Source organism: Vitis vinifera, chromosome 18 (genome assembly GCF_030704535.1).
Source record: "Vitis vinifera cultivar Pinot Noir 40024 chromosome 18, ASM3070453v1".
Taxonomy (NCBI): Eukaryota; Viridiplantae; Streptophyta; class Magnoliopsida; order Vitales; family Vitaceae; genus Vitis; species Vitis vinifera.
The window spans coordinates 7,984,738-8,002,073 of NC_081822.1; the positions used below are offsets into that span (position 1 = coordinate 7,984,738).

The window sequence follows — 17,336 nt, forward strand, 5'->3', positions numbered from 1 at the left end:
AAAATAAATAATAATAATAATATACAAATAATTCCAAAGATTTGAAATTTTTAAAAAAATATAAGATAAATCTGTGTTTAAAAAGAACCTCTACGTGTTATATTTTTCAAAAATAGTAAGTAAAAAGTATATCCAAAATCAGACTTAACTATTACATTTAAATGTATTTTCCACTTTGCATGATTCAGTTTAAGTTTTCAGCGCTCAAAAAACCAAACCAACCAAATCGAATGACTATAATCATGGGTGATTCCTGTTGATGGAACCGCTTCTCACTGCGTGGTCCCCCATTGCATAATATTGATGTAGCTGCAAGCGATCAAATTCAGTGCCTACAGAAACATATATGACTGCGGCACAAAAACAAATGTAGCACCCACCCGTGAAGTTAGAAAGTAATGCAACTGAGCGATATTTAGCGTTTACGGCTCCACTAGGGGTATAATGAGCATTTACTGGGCGAGTCAAATAAGTAAAGGCTTTCATAGAGTTAATTTTACAAAATGCACTACCCAACCTAAACATGTGAGTTCCAGAAAATAATCAAATTCTACGGACTGCTTTCCAACCTAAACATATGAGTTCCAGAAAATAATCAAATTCTACAAATGAAGTCCTTCCATGATGATGATCATAATATACAAGGATCGGGAAGTAGAATCGGCTACATACGGAAACCAAGACACAAACTATGTTGTTAGAAAAACAAGCAGCAATCCTGTCACCTTCCTTGTTCCAACAAACTTCAAAAATCCCACCATTTCCAGTGTAAGTTTTTACTATCTTTCCTTCCTTCATGGACCATATGTACATGCATTTATCCATAGACCCACTGGCATACTCATATTCTTGATAGTAGAAAATCATTCATCACTGTGATCACAATTATGGTGACTGCTGTTGTATTCTAAGCTTTCAATCAATTGAATTTGATGATTTCCTCCTAAAGGTCCTTACTCTGGCCTACTAATAAGGAATTAGTCAGACAATCATTTGCAAACAATTGCACATGTCAAAAGAAGAGTATTTTGATGATATCATATAACCAAGTCTTTATTGTCATGCTGTAACTGGGACCTTAAAGAGCACCCATAGGTTACTATCAAGAATATGAGATGTCACAGCAGAAATTTTAAGCTCAGTACCTGTGGCCATTCAAGCTGTAGAGAAGGCACCCTAATTCCACATCCCATAGCTTTATTGTGGAATCAAAGGAGGCACTAATCAAGAAACAGAATCACAAAAGTTTGTGGAGTACAGCAAATATATAAGCAGCATAAGCATGAGCAGAAAGCACAAGGATTGCAATCCAAATAGTAGTTCAGAGATTTTTCTTCTAAGCTCTCTCACCCGACTTAGTCTGATACTCTCTTTGAGGCAGCAATCAGATTGTGTACTTGCCAGTTAAAGGAATTAAATAAAAAACAAAAATATAAAAAGACAGAAACAGATAAACTGCAAAACAGTAATTATAATAATAATAATATATACCATCACCCACTTTCCAACATGTAAATTGGAAAAGAGATTGAATAAAAGTAACTGTACCACACCGCTGAAACAACAGGAGCCCTTGAAAGAATTTACCAACAGATTGTAGAAACACAACATCTGAAGGTTGTGTTTTAAAGAAAAATATCGATCCAGTGCATTAGTCATCACACCTCCACTCCAGAAAGTCCAATTTAAGTCCTCACTACATCAGAATAAGTCAAAAACCTGTGGGGCTATAAATTTCTAAGTGGTAGGGCGGCAAAACCATTACTCACTGCAGATATCTGGTAGCTTAAACACCTTATGTGTAGATTCTTTAGGAATGAAGTTCTCAGCCTAAATGGAAACAAAACAACTACCATCAAAAGCTCCATTAGTGCATGTGTAAGCTGATTTTTTGAAGCATGAAGAATTCTTAAGATTTCTGATAAAAAATGTGAAATAATCAAGAATGATGCAAACCCACCTTATAGAAGATTCGAATCACAGGTTCATTAATCTTTGAAATAAGTGGCAAGTATATTCATGATGCTTTTATGGTAGGATCTTGAGATACTATATCCTATGGATCACAAATCAATCCAAAGAGTAAATATGAATCGTCTGAAAATCATTACAGAATCAATGCAATCAGCATGCACACAAGTGCTTCTACAATCTCAACTAGTTGAACAACTAGTTGAAGATGACTTGTTTGTAACTTAAAACTTCAAAGCCTAGTAAAGGCTTCAATAAAATGGGAGCTTCCTTCACAGTCAATCTCCCTGTATAAACTTCAGAGGTTATTTAGCACCTTTTGACCCTTCTAAAAATCCATATCATGCCTCTATAATTTATAGAATGGATTATAAAGTAGTTTGTTTATGTTCTCTTATTTTCTAAATTATATAAATTCACAACTTTATGACCAACCTACAAGGTAGGTGCAATCAAAAGTTCTTATTTCCTTGAAATTTAATATTGTTTAGCATATGCATATATTATAATTTACAATTTCCCCACCCCATAGAGCATTCTTGACACAATCCAGAAGCTCCACAACCGACACAAGTAGAAACTTGATTCTAACAGCATGGTGGTACTCATCTCCTGCAAGGCTATTTAATGAACTAATATGGATTTATACTGATAGCATGCACTTAGTGGTTTATTAAGATGTTAGAAGTTTAACAATAAATACCTCACAGCAACAGGTATGGTTTGGATTGGGCCCTAGTCACTATATTACCATCTCATTGGAAGAAACATGTAAGGCACCACCTTTCCTTGTGACAACTATTGGATATGCAATACCATTACCATAATACATTAGGGCAGAAAGATGCAATCTGAGAGCCTGATATATACAGCATCCATGTCACTGATTATGCATAGTTGATGCAAGAAAAACCTATATTCAATACAATTACCATAATGCATTAGGGCAGGAAGATGCAATCTGAGAGCCTAATATATAAAGCATCTATGTTACTCATTATGTGTAATTAATGCAAAGAACCTACAACGTGCTACTTGAGACATGAAATGCATTAGTTTTCAAATTTATGGGTAAGCCAAACTACCCTGAGCTAATTTTTACCTTTATACCTTCAAAGGTCGCACTCTCCTCCCCTAAGGTTTAGGGTTGATCACATGAAGCTCCCCTCATAACATTACATAGCTATCAAGCAATGGATGGAAAATGATGACATAACCAACAAAATTTTTAAAAATACTCAAAATACAAAACCCTAAATCCACTTCCTTTCCTCCTTAGCCCTCAAACAAATCCTAACCCCAAATCAATGACTTTTTCTTTTTCCTTCTTCCCTTATCTATTCTTCTTTTATTTTTTTTAAAGGGTAAAAAGGAAGATTAGAAACATCCATGGTGATTATAGCTGTACTAGGTTTTTTCTTTTCTTTTACTTTATTTTATTTTTTTCAGAAACAACCATGGCTTTCATGGCTCTACTTGCCTTTCGTGGTAATTAATTTATTTATTAATATAATTTTTGTTTTAGAAAGGGTCAATAACAGTTATTTGGGAAGCAAAATTAAATTAGGGTTAGGGTTTTGGGCGATGTTTAGGAAAGAATATAGCATTACAGTTTGGGTTTTCAGCCACCTTTGGAGAAGAAGATAGGATTATAATTAAGGTTTTGTGCCATGTTTGGAGAAGAAGATATGGCTACAGTGAAGATTTTGGTATGGAAAATGAAGGCTTAAAGCATTGATTTTGGGCTATGAAGCTGAAGGGCAATACTGCCTTTTCGCATTTTCTGTTAACAGTGTTAAGAGGACAAATTCTAACAGAACATGTCACAGTTATTTTGGAAAACTTGGGGGATACTGCAATTGTCAAAAACCTCTCCATGGGGATAGTATAATTTACCATAAACCCATCTTTAAAACAACAGGAAAAAGAAGAGTATAATACAGTGAAAAAGTGAGATGTTAGATGCGGATTAGTTTATGGAATTGCATGATGTTGAAACCATTGTGGCTCACATTCATTGCATGTGAGTATATTATCCAGTACATGGTGCGTAAATTTTTCAAAAACAATTACCACCCACCCTAGTGAATTTAACATCAAGTAGACACAGCCCCTAATCCATATAAGGTTGATTTTGGTCTATACAATATGTAGAGTAGACATCCAGTTTAACCCATCCCATTAACGTCACAACATATTTGAAAAGCAGCATATTTACCTTGCTAACACCAACTGATGATTAGGGTTGTTTGTACCAGCACCAGTAGGACTCCACCTGATTGTATATATCTCCTAAAAGTAGTTAATCTTCAGTAACACAATCCAGGAAACAAGTGTAACAGGAGCATGGAAAGAAAGGGAACTAAGCAATACCTTGGTATGTTCCTTCAAATCATGCAAATGATCATCCTGCTTCATACTTCATATCAGTGTTATGGTTTCATATAAGTCATCAATCCAGTGCCAGAGAAACAAATTTCAACTGCTAGAATGCAGGATAATAAGAAGGCCCATGAAACAATATATTTCTGTACTAACATGATATTAAAAGTATATATGAGTATCCTGTGTTATGAATAAATTTAGGAATCTGATCAAAGTAAGAAAAGAAAAGCATAACATGGAGCCAATGGAAGGAAGAAACATTATACTCCAGCAAGTTAGCAACCTACAAATGTATTACACTTGCAGGAGGTCTAAATACCTAACTTTTGACTAAAAGGGAAAATGGAAAAGAACTAGAAAGGAGTTAAGGAAAAATTATCGATCACCTTTGCAGTGTAATCATCGGAGCAAGAAGCCAAAAAGGAAACTGTTGGATCCCATTTGACAGCATTAACTTCATCCTGAAGCATAACACCAAAAACATCCAGTATCAAATTACACAACAACATCAAACTTCCTTTTTAGTTCCAACCACCATAAATCTTCACATAAATGCATTTATTCTTGTTTTGTTTCTTTTTCCCCTTCTAAAAGTCAATCATATTATGAAGAGAAAGGAAGGAAGAAAGAAAAAAACATAAGAAGTGACTCAGGATATGTAATGTCCCACATCGGATATGAGAGAACGTTTCTGGCGCTATATAAGTAAGGACTTTTCTTAATCATGTAGACGCGTTTTAAAACCGTGAGGGCCCCCTTGGGCCCAAAGCAGACAATATCTACATGGTTGGGTGCAGGTCGTTACAAATGGTATCAGAGCTGATCTCCGACCTCAGTGTGGGGGTTTGTTTGGTCTCATAGGGGTGTTTATTTGTTTGGCCCCACAATCCAGTGGGACACAATGAGAAGGTTGTGTCTGCATGGGGGTGTTTGTGACATTCCACATCAAATAGGGGGGAAAGTTTCTGACGCTATATAAGTATGGACTCTTTTTAACCCTGTAAATGCATTTTAAAGCCGTGAGGACCCTTTTAGGTCAAAAGCGGACAATATCTACATGGTTGAGAGTGGGTCGTTACAAATGGTATCAGAGCTGGTTTCTGACCTCGGTGTGGAGGTTTGTTTGGCCCCGTAGGGGTGTTCGTCTGTTTGGTCCCGCGATCCCAGGGGACACAACGAGGATGTTGTGTCTGCATGGAGGGATGTTTGTGATGTCCCACATCGGATAAGACAGAAAGTTCCTGGTGCTATATAAGTATGAACTTCTCTTAATCATGTAGACACGTTTTAAAACCGTGAAAGCCTCCTTAGGCCCAAAGCGGACAATATCCACATGGTTGGGTGCGGGTCATTACAGGATATCACTCCGAACCATAAATTAAGTCACAATATCATGGAATTTGAAACCCAACTTTATTAGCCTATGTGAAAAATATGACAAAGGATGCTGACTGCAAGTGCATTATGGCTTACCTACAGAAAGTTTCTAATCCAACCACCACCCATACAATTCCTGTAACAAGTGAAAGATTTGTGAGTCAATGCTGCTGATGGTATATGTTTTTCTTCATAAATTGCAGCCATAACTAGGCACGGTTTAGAAGTAACATCAATAAAAGAGAACCATAACCAAACAATTAATTATGAGTTCAGTTTAAGAAATGAAAAACAGATGAGCTATTCTAGTAAGAACATTGACCAGCTAACTGCTAGCAGCCTACAACAAACCTGGTGCCCTGAGAAAGTTTTGACTGGCCTATTTTCGCCAACTTTACAAACATATGTCATGTGATCAGTTGAGCATGTCGCAAATGAATCATTGTTTCACCAATCAACATCAAGAGTGGGGGCTGAAAATTAATATCTGTTTTACTCACAACTCCATTTAAATTCAAATGCCAAAACAAAAATAATAAGGGGAAAAAGAACAATGAGGCACCTCAATGAAATTCAAATTGTTGTTTCTATTCCCCTGTTTTTACACCCCACACAATTGCGGTTTTATCCATGCTGCCACTTAGAAGATTATCACCTTTCTTGTTCCACTTCAGAGAGAAGACTGGCCCTTTATGTTTGTTCAAAGTACTCCTCAACATGCCTGGACCAAGATCCACCAGCAAAAAAAACCATGAGGCAGCATAATTTTTTAGAGTAAAGAAAAAACCTCCATTATATCACCAGTCTGAATATCTAGATAGATGGGACCAAGATCCATCAGTAAAAAAGCCATGAGGAAGCATAGTTATAAATAGATAAGAGAAAGCATACATAGATGGATTGAAAGAAAGCATAGATGGATAGATAGAGAAATAGAGAGAGAGGGAGAGCACAGATAGATAGATAGATAGAGATAAAGCATTAAAATCAATAGCCAGAATCCTGTCAATTTTTTTCTTTCATCAGAGGAATACTGTCAGTTTAAATATAAAGGATAAGCCAGAAATTAGTTAATATGAATAAACAATAATGAGAAATCAGGCAAAAAAAAAATTAAAAATGATATAACATGATTTAATGTGTCAAAAAATTTCACTGAGCAGCAGGGGCATCCCTTACGTATAAAGATGTCATCCAATTTTCTTAATGTAATTTCCTATCCTCAAACTGGTTTTAGTTTTGCAACATCTCACCATGGTTAAAACTTCTCATTTATTCCTACAGGTGTCCAATAATAATTTGATAACTTTGCACCAATTACTATGATTAGCTGGAACACTGTATCATAAATTGTTGTTGCCCAGCAATCTGCCATCTGAACCACAAAATCCTGATAGCAATTCCTGATCTTAAAAATTTGTAACTTGTACAATGTTGCCACACTGATTGGGTGCTCTTTATACACCCTTTGTACTAGGATCTGACCCTTTCAGTGCTTCTAGTATACATTTTTATCATCCATAAAAAAAAGGCAATACATATTATCTATAAAGAAATGTAACACGATTTTCTTTTTCCAAGTTTCCTCCTTTTCTATATTTCAATTAGCTTTACTAGAATGAGTGTTACATTTTCTTGATTGTTTGTCCTACAAACAACTTTTCTGCTGTTTTATCCCTGCTTAGTGTTCTAATCCTCTTCGTATTACCAACTTAATTCCAAACTGGTTCAGAAAATCGTAAACTAAAACAACATACCAACCCTGCTCCATATTCTTGCTTGATTATCATAAGAACCTGTTGCAAGTACTGTTCCATCTCCCTACATATTACACAATGGAAAACACAAGTGACAGACTATTCAAGAGGAGAAAAGCAATCAAGTCAAAGCCCCCAGCTGCAACACTCATGAGGATTCCATACCTTTATATAAACAAGCAGAGGAAGACATCAACATTGAATAGGAAAGAAGGATAAAAATTAGTTTAGAAGAATAAACAAAAATCATATGAAAACTCACATTCCAATCAAGGGTTGTCACATCCTTGTTTTTTTCATTTGTTCTACCTCTAAAATGCTTCAACACAATATTTAGCAGTCCATTCTGCATTGTACTACAAGGTCCATTTGTAATGCTCCAAATTCGGGCTGTAGAATCTCCAGATCTAGAAATTCATGATATATAAATAAGCCATAGAATATTAGAATGCCTTGGTAGAGGAAAGTAAGACCTGCTATATACTTTTTCATATTGGTCTTCCAGTAGTTATATCAGAATACTGGCTGATCAGTTATAATAACTTTTTTTCCAGTAAAAGATTAAAAGGTGATAAATTATGAGTTGAATGTCATGAGGCATGCATGGATCATTATTTTTGCATACACAAACTAGGCCTTTCTGTACTAGGTCTTTATGTATCATGGCTGTGTTACACCTTACTCCTACATTCTCTAGCTTGAAACATCGATAGCATCAAGATGGCATTTTCTTTGACATCAAACAAAGTAACCACCAATCATCATCATCATCATAATATCTTCCTCTCTCTCTCTTTCTCTCTCTCTCACACGCACACACACAAATAGTTGAATAGCTCAATTAATGCAAAATATTTGGTCATCATGATGACGATTCTCCCCCTACATTCTCTCTCGTATGAAACATCAATAGCATTGAGATATTACTTTCTTTAACATCAAGCACGTTCACCACCAATCATTCTCATCCTCATCATTGTCATGAAACCAACCAACCCCCCCCCCCCCCCCCCCCCCACACACACACACACACACACAAAGACAAATAGTATAATCATAGTTGTTAACTTGTAAAACGTATCGTGTATTGTTTTTCTGTTTTTCTATATCATGTATCATAAGTTTTTTATATAGTGAAAAACAAATAGAAAAAATATGTATATGTAACTATATCTATTGAAAGTATGCAGCATAGAGTAATATATAACAAATTTTATGGAAGATAGTCGGATCAAAAAAGTTAAACTATATCATATCATATGAAAACATTGAATTTTAGAGGTTCAATAAGTCCAAATTAATAAAATATGACTTTAATAGATAGATTCATCACACAATCCACAAAATATAAGCATCTTCAATTTTTAACCATGATTTTTAGTTCCAAATTCTAACTAGGCATATGCACTTATTGTGTGGTTGATATATATATATATATATATATATATATATGCCTTTATGTGTCATTTTCAAAGTTCCAACTTTTCAGGTTCGTCATCAACTCTTTTGTACCAAAAGAGAAATACAAAATCTAACATATTGAGTAAAAAAATTTATTTACTAATCACCATCATTTTCATTGTCAACATTCAAACTATTCAAATGAAAATTTTTCAATATTCATTATAAAAATAAACTTACTTGGCTTCTAATATAACATTTGACAACAAGAATGTAATTTTTCATACAAGATTATTTTACCTATTTCTCATTTTTATGATCAATTTTTAATCTTTTAGTAGGATTTAAACAATTAATATAATAATTATTTTAACAAAAAAAGAAAAAAAAGTTTTTCTTAAAAATTATAGAAAATAGTTGAAGATGTATGTATCATTGTATTGTAATATTACGTATCATATCATGTATCATATATGTATCATACAATATGCTTTAAAATAAGATACAAATTACGATTCGTATTGATTTCCATAAAAAAATGCATCATATCATTGCATCGTTTCCTGTATCGTAAGTTTTTAACAACTATGAGTATAATAACTCAATTCAATTAGTTCAAAACAATTCATAATGATGATTCCTTGTTAAATATAATAAAACCATATTGCCATCAACTGCATTGCATAGAAATTATGCTTTTGTCATCTCACACACACACACACACGTGCACAAACACAAAAAGTACAATAGCTCAATTAATTCAATAAATTTAATGATGATGCTCATGATGACTCCTTGTTAAATATGATAAAACCATATCGCCAACAACCACACTGCGTGAACATCATGCTTTTGTCATTCCCTTGTATGAAGCTGGCTCACCATTTGTATAAAGCTATTACCTACCAGCATTTAGAGCTAAGACCCACAGCCAAGACGTGCAAAAGACAAGGGATACAGAAAAAAGTGCTGGTGAAGTAATCCTTCCCAACTCACTGAGGTTATCATATTGTCGTAAGGGATTTTTTCACAATATATCTTCTCTTACGATGTTGATTTACTCCTGCTTTAATCATTGCTTTCCTTGTTTAGCACAGATATTTGACATATAGAGTAACTCTTATGGTGTTGATTTACTCCTGCTTTAATCATTGCTTTCCTTGTTTAGCACAGATATTTGACATATGAAGTAACTCTTATGGTGTTGATTTGCTCCTGCTTTAATCTTATTGCTTTCCTCATTTAGCACAGATATTTGAAATACAAAGTAACTCATTTGTAAACAGAAAGTGGCTAAATGATTCTCATAAAGATATGATCCATTCTCACAGCTCTGAAAGTAGCAAAGAAACTAATTTATTAATAAAATTCAATGCAGAACAAGCAACATGCAAATATCGTTAAATAGAAAGTAAGAAAATATTTTAGACTACATGTCAAAAAAGTTAAAAGAAAAAAATAACCTGGACATATAGATAAAATCATCTTTAAAAAATGCAGCCTTTTTGAAAGACAATGCACACACCCTGAAGCAAGAAATGAGCCAGCTGGACTCCATGCACAAGCAAAAACCTGTAAAAATGGAAGAACAAGAACATGTTACCCCTTAGCATATGGCTCAAGAACTGATTAACAAAAGGATAATGCAGAAATGCAACCAAACCTCAGAGGTAAGGCCTTCCAAAACTTTCACATCACAGCTAGGAATCTCACAAGGCAAGCATGTAGAACTTGGGGAGATTTCCATTGTTTTAAGCCCTATTTTGCAAATCCACAAGCAAATAGACTGATTTACATAATAGAAACTTGTACATAAATAGCCATGCTGAGAGCATGGACATGCATGTGTGTGCAGGCATGCATGTGAGAGAGAATGAACTTTAATATTCCTACTTCTCAAATTACTCCAATAAATTATTACTAGATTTTTGAGAATAACGAGGTCCATGGCTTACAAAGGTATTTCAAACTAGATGGAGTCTATATGTAAAACCTATCAAAAACCTGTGTCAACCTCTATTTCTGGCTGTGATATAAGGGACACGATGGACCAGCTAGAAGCATAGACAATATTGCCAGTGTGACGCTGTTGAGGAATACATGGCACGCTTCTAGGCCCAATTTTCATCTGCATGGAGGTCCTACGTTTTCTCACCCCCATGTCAAAGGAGCCCCACAAAAACCCATATCTTATATCAGCCATCTTGGAGACTTGGACACAGATCCACTGTTACTGCATTCATATGAAATGATATCAGCAAACAAAATCACCCATATCAATTGCAGTGTTAGGTTCTTGTGGCTGATTTTTGAGTGGATTAGTCAAGAGAAGAGCTCTGGCATATGTGGTTGTTGGATCCAAACTGTCACTCCTGGAATCCTTCTGCATGGCCCAGCCCATGATTAACAAATTATCCCATGATTCTTAACCCATGAGTCTGACCACAATCTCACAAACAGTTTGAATTATCATTATCCAACCATGAATTATGTGTAGACACAATTTAAATTAAAATAAAACTTAATTATTTGAAAGTACAAGAATTTAGTTCAAACTGAGAAATCTTACGTGAGAAAGTCAATAGAATTTGATTTCATAAACTCAAGTTAAATTGATTTTTCCATGAAATTTATATTTTTTGAAAATTAGATTCATAAAATAATCCAATGAAAATTTTTAGATGATTATCCACTGGAAACAAGTGATGAAAAGGGAAGTAAAGCAATGTTTCTGAAGATTTTTACTGTTAAAGCTAGTTTATTGAAAAAAAATAATATAGAACAAAGGAAACAACAATTTTCGATGAAACTTTTTGGACTTCATAGAGAAGAAAAAAGTATTAAAAGAAATCTTATTTTTTAACTAGAACCCTGAGATGGTATTATGTAAGAGCAAAAATGAGCAACTCTAATACTACATTCATGAGTAAGAATAGTAAATAGATTTCCCTGTAAATGAGCTCCTACTATAAATTCCATAGTCAATCTAGAGCTCATAGAATCTGAAATCAGAATTGGATGCTGAATTTCTTTTATAAAGGAAGGTCAGAAGAATACAGAAAACAATTTTGAAGCAAAACCCCCAATTTTGATAATCAAATAATCATTTCCAGAAATTATAAATAATGTGTTCCAAACTCGCAAAACATAGAACCCTATAAGCTAAATGAAACCATCTAAATAAAAGAAAATTCTTAAAACAAGGTGAACTGAATCTTTCTCTCAGTTCCGTTGTTCTTGTAGCATCCTCGATCCAAAAACAGGTCTATATGATTTTTCTAAGCTCAATGCTCAGTAGGATTATGCTGGTTAGTCATAATGATAAATTCATGCTATACTTCATGAAGAAAAAATAACCAATACATTTCATTGTCAAAAAGATCAATAATTTATTTGTCACTGAATTAACATGATTTCTTTACATGTTGTCTTTAAGGACTTTCACCATGCATATAGGCACTAGGCCAAATTGTGAACCCACAACAAGTTTCTTCCATGAGGGATTTATGGTCTTCCCCACAAAGATTCACAGTCCTACTTGCTTGCACTCTATGATTTCAAGATATGGATCTTAACCACCTCAATATTCACCATATCAATTGATTCCAAGCATACATCATAGAACAATCATCAATCTACCAATCCACATAATAATTCACCATATCACTGTATTCAGAATAATATCAGAAGAAAAAAGAATTATAAATTTATTTTTGTGGATGTTGTGATAACCTATGCATTAAACTCATAATTTGTTAAATTGAATTTTTCAAAACTCTAGTGTTCATTGTTTTTATATAGTTTGCCCCTTTAAATCCTTTTATCTTTCATGAAATTGATTATATATTACTCTATACTTAATGCTTCCAATATATATGTATGACGTAGATGAAAGATGGTATGCATATTTTTTCTATTTATTTTCATTATGTAAAAGAACTTATGATACATGATACAGAAAAATGGAAAAACAATAAACAATATTTTCTAATGCTACATGTTCTCCAAAGCTGTCAATTATTTTCTACTCCTTAAGCTTGTTAGGGTCAAATGGAAATAGTCTCTATTTCCCTCTAGAGAGCTCCTCTTAGCTCACCATCAAGAGAATTTAGATTAACAGGATTTTAAATCCTGAAAAAGGAAAGATATACACCAAAATAGGATTTTCCATCAAAATTAGATTTCATTGAATAGAATTTTTTAAAAAAATAAATAATTTTATGAATATATGAGTTTGCAGAACTGATAAGTTAGATTTTACTGAAAAGCAAACCCTACTCTAATAGAAATGGACTTTATAAAGAGAACCTGTCAGCCTAAACAAACAATCTATGATTCATCAGCTCAAGGTCAGATTATGACAATATCAGTGGATTCATGGATTTAGCTTTAGTATGGTCTGATCCATTGAACTGACAGAAGATAGGTTCTAACTCGCTCTATCTGCTTACTTGTGCATAGCATCTTTCCTGTGCTGGAAAGCCTACCTAGAGTGGAACTAGCCCAAACTGTTAACAGATAAGCACCATGGAGCATTAAAAAAAAAGGTATAAATGTAATCAGCATTATGAGAGCTCGCGTATGAATATTGGGTTCTGCTAGGTGTCACATGTGTCTGTGCTCCAAGTTTAATGAGACAAAGCACAACTGAATTGTCATAGTACCTAACTTTTCTTCCAAAACAAGTATCTATGTAACATAATATGTGTCCTATGGTTACTTCACTTCACGAACTTAAAAATGTACTTTCGAGCATAAATAGATTAAGAACATATCATAACAGAATCTTAAGGGATTAGGAATGTATTCGTATCTTCACTTGTTGGATACACCCATTAATTGAGAGCTGGAAGCAACTCTGACATCCCACATACTGTGATTTATCCAACAAAGTACCCCATACATAGTAAAGTATCCATGTAAAGTAGACAGTAATTACCGCTGTTTAAACATGATAATGATTTGTAAAGAAAAACTATAATTGGAAGTAGGATAAAAACTTCTAGCAAGTGAAACACAGTGGAGATTACCTTCACAAGTTCCATTCTCTTCATGTCCAATGTTAACTTTATCTTCATAAACCTTTGTATCAATGTGATCATCAAGTGGTTTCTCCTTTTCTTTACTGTTTCCTTGCTCTTCATCCTCCTCCATCTCCTGTTGGTCCTGCTCTTGTTTTTTCTCCCTTGCATGTTCATATGTTCTTGTTCATTCTCCTGTTCAAATTCATAATTCATAATGTCTACTCAAGTTCATATGATTTTCTGTAGTTCAGAAACATCTTCTGTGATAAGATCCAAAGGTTGTAGAAATGAGAAATTGTTGTCCATGTCAACATCACTCTGAAAATCTCAACGTGGACATCAATTAGCAGAAACTTCTGAACTGGATGACATTACGTAATTGAAGAGGCTTAAGTTAACATTCCTAAACATGCTTACATGATTTGAGTTTACTTCCAGCTCAATATATTGAACTCCTTAAAGTGCAAATGTAACAAAAGCACCAGGTGGAACTAAATTGCCATCAATTGTGCTTTTACTAAGTCCTGCCTCACACCCAAGAGCAAAAGCTGAATGTGTAAAACCTGAACAGCATTAGAAAGCATCAATTGGTACATTACCATGGTATAAGAGAGTGCAAAAGGAAAAAAATGGAAATGAAAATCTCTAGAAACTCTGCATGGTTGAAATAAAAACGATTAAAAAAAAGGTCCTGGTTTTCTAGGAAATTATTCAGTATCATATTTCCTGTTTGAAATCATCTCATCTCTCCCTTTCTCTCCAACCAAACGGAGCATCTTGATAGAGGCATTAAACTTTTAAGCATGATTCTTTCAGAATGTAGTACAGGTGTTTTTTGGTCTCATTGCAAAAGAATTACCAAGTCCCAAAACAGAAAGTCCATTTCAAATTCATCAACAATGTATTTACGTTTCATCAAGTACTTGAGCTGGAAAAAAAAAATTCAATTCTTACCCCAAGAGGCAAAGAATCAAAGATCAACTTCTTTGCCATCCATACAAAGTTCTGTATCCTAAAGTCAAAACCAACGCCTCGTAATAAAGGTTCATTATACACCACCACTCACATAGATTACGTTAATGCATTTACAGTCATCCTTAACGTCCTTTCCCGGTCAAACCCTAGCGCGGTTGTGACGGAACAGTAACCAAGAATATGAAACCTCTGTTTGGTTGCCGAGAAAACTGAAGAACATGAACCTAAAAAACCAATGACGTTTGAAATTTAACTTTCACATCGATGTAGTCCTCGACAACTCACCGCCACCAGGTCATTAGACTTATCAACAAGAGGTTCTCGATTTCTCAGGTCCCACACAATGAAAAACCTATTAAAGAACTTCTAATGTATTGCCTTCTCCGGACATTTTCTCAGCAACCAAACGAACCTAAAAGAAAAGATTAATGAACCAAGAGAAACCCTGATCTACCTGAGCAACGATCAAATTCAAATAGATTTAAAAAAAAAAAAGAAAAAATTAAAAGCGGGTGAAGGTGATGCAAAACCTGACTCCCGGACATAACGGAAAACCAAGAATTTGAATTCAAGGGAAGTGATGGAGACCATCGTCAAAGTCAGTGGCGTCAACGGAACGGGATTACATACGGACCTCCAGGCCCACCAGAATCGCATTGGTTAATAGGCTAATGGCATTAATATTATCGATAAAATTCCTATCACATTTTGTTGAAATTTCTAAATTCTCTTCGTATAAAAATTTTGTTATTATAGTATTGACTATTGAATTTTTTAATATTATTAGACACAAAGCAATTCTTTGAATTGCCCTTCCCAGCAAGCTTAATTAGTAACCCCTTTAATATGCATGTTTTCTTCTTGGTTTTCAAATAAAGGAAGTGAAATCATTATCAACTAAAGAAAAATAACAATAAAATTAAAATAAGGAAAAATTAACACAAAACTTAAAAATTAAGCACAAAAAAAAAAAAAAGAATTTGTAAAGTGTCAATGATAGCTAGAGTAGGGTTTGGGACGGTCCGCACATCCCAACCTGACCCATTAATTTTTTATAACTTATTTTAAAACTATTTTATTTTATATATATGATAGAAAATTAAAAGTTAAATTAAATTTTATATATAATTGGAGCCAAACAAGACAATTTTTAAACCCGTCTCAGGTTTTTTAAAAAAAATTCAACTAGTTTAAAACCTATTTATTTAAATTTTAAACTCATCTCAATAGGGGATAAGTCAAGACGGATACTAAAAAAAATCAGCTTTATTGTCATCCCTAAATATTTATAAGTGGAGGTAAAATTACTAGTATTTGACTAATTAATTAAGTAAAAATGTTGAAAATATTATTAAATACATGACAAATGAATTTGGTTTTTGGATAGTATGAGAGAAAATGTAAGAGAAATAAAATAAATAAAAAAAGTATAAGAAAATAAATAAAATAAAATAAAAAATAAAAAATAGATTCAAAGTCAATAAAATATTTTTATTTGTTACTTTATACTCGTTTCATTTCATTTTAATTCATTGGTATGAATATTAAATAATTTGAAAATATATAAGTTTCAAACTAGTTTTAATCATATTTCATTTTCTTTAATATTTTTCATAAGACAATCAACTATAAAAAAAATCATTTTTCTTTCTTAAGACAATCAAATATAAAAAATATCATTTTTCTTTCTTTAATACTTTATGAGAATTGAACATAATCTAAATGTACATAAGTTTTTTTACCAAATTATAAGGTCTAAATAAAGCTCGTGATTACCTTTAGAATATATGATCCTCAAAAATTAGGATTGAGGGGGTAGCATCAAGTGGCCCATAAATCACACATATAATTAATCTCCATATTTAAAATAAAATGCATGTCTAATTAATCTATAAGCAAAATTATATTTAATGTAGATGACTTTTTAACTTAGTGTACAAGGTCTATAGGTTATAATGTTGACTCTTGAAAATAAACAAGAGGGTAAGCTTAGACATTTTATTGTGACAAGTTTTAATAGAAAACTTCACGATGCTTGAGTTTTTTTTTGCATTTGCTTTTAGGTTTGGTTTTTAAAAAATGATTTATTTTGATATAATTAAAGAACTAGATAACATTTCGTCTAACCAATAAATGATGACATTACTACTTGAAAATGACCATCACGAGTATAAGAAGTTAGTCATTAAACTTCTTATTATGGTTTAATTATAGATGTGTCATTGGTTTTAACCTTTTTCTTTTTTCATCTTTATTTCATTAATAGTGCATTAGTTTTTCCATCCACTCATTTTCAACATATCATTTAGTTGCCTGCCTTTATAACCTTCTTCTATTCCCATGAATCTTATAGTAGGTCTTATTAACCTAAACTTTTTAACCTTCTTCTCTCTTTCTCTCTTTTATTGTACAGTTTTATAACTTCAACTAACTTAATCATTAAAGA

General features: G+C 33.3%; 1 protein-coding gene across 1 annotated transcript; it reads right to left on the reverse strand.

The window, feature by feature from the left end:
- Window positions 1–414: 414 nt before the first annotated feature.
- On the reverse strand, window positions 415–15,659 carry LOC100247079 (WD40 repeat-containing protein HOS15). Its single transcript, XM_059734811.1, is given in 14 exon segments — window positions 415–2,884; window positions 4,190–4,263; window positions 4,345–4,380; window positions 4,743–4,817; window positions 6,085–6,206; window positions 6,296–6,454; window positions 7,491–7,554; window positions 7,753–7,897; window positions 10,417–10,463; window positions 10,555–10,649; window positions 13,922–14,078; window positions 14,081–14,233; window positions 14,333–14,478; window positions 15,421–15,659. Coding segments are annotated over 14 exon segments (1,482 nt in total). The 5' UTR covers window positions 15,548–15,659; the 3' UTR covers window positions 415–2,802.
- Window positions 15,660–17,336: the final 1,677 nt, after the last annotated feature.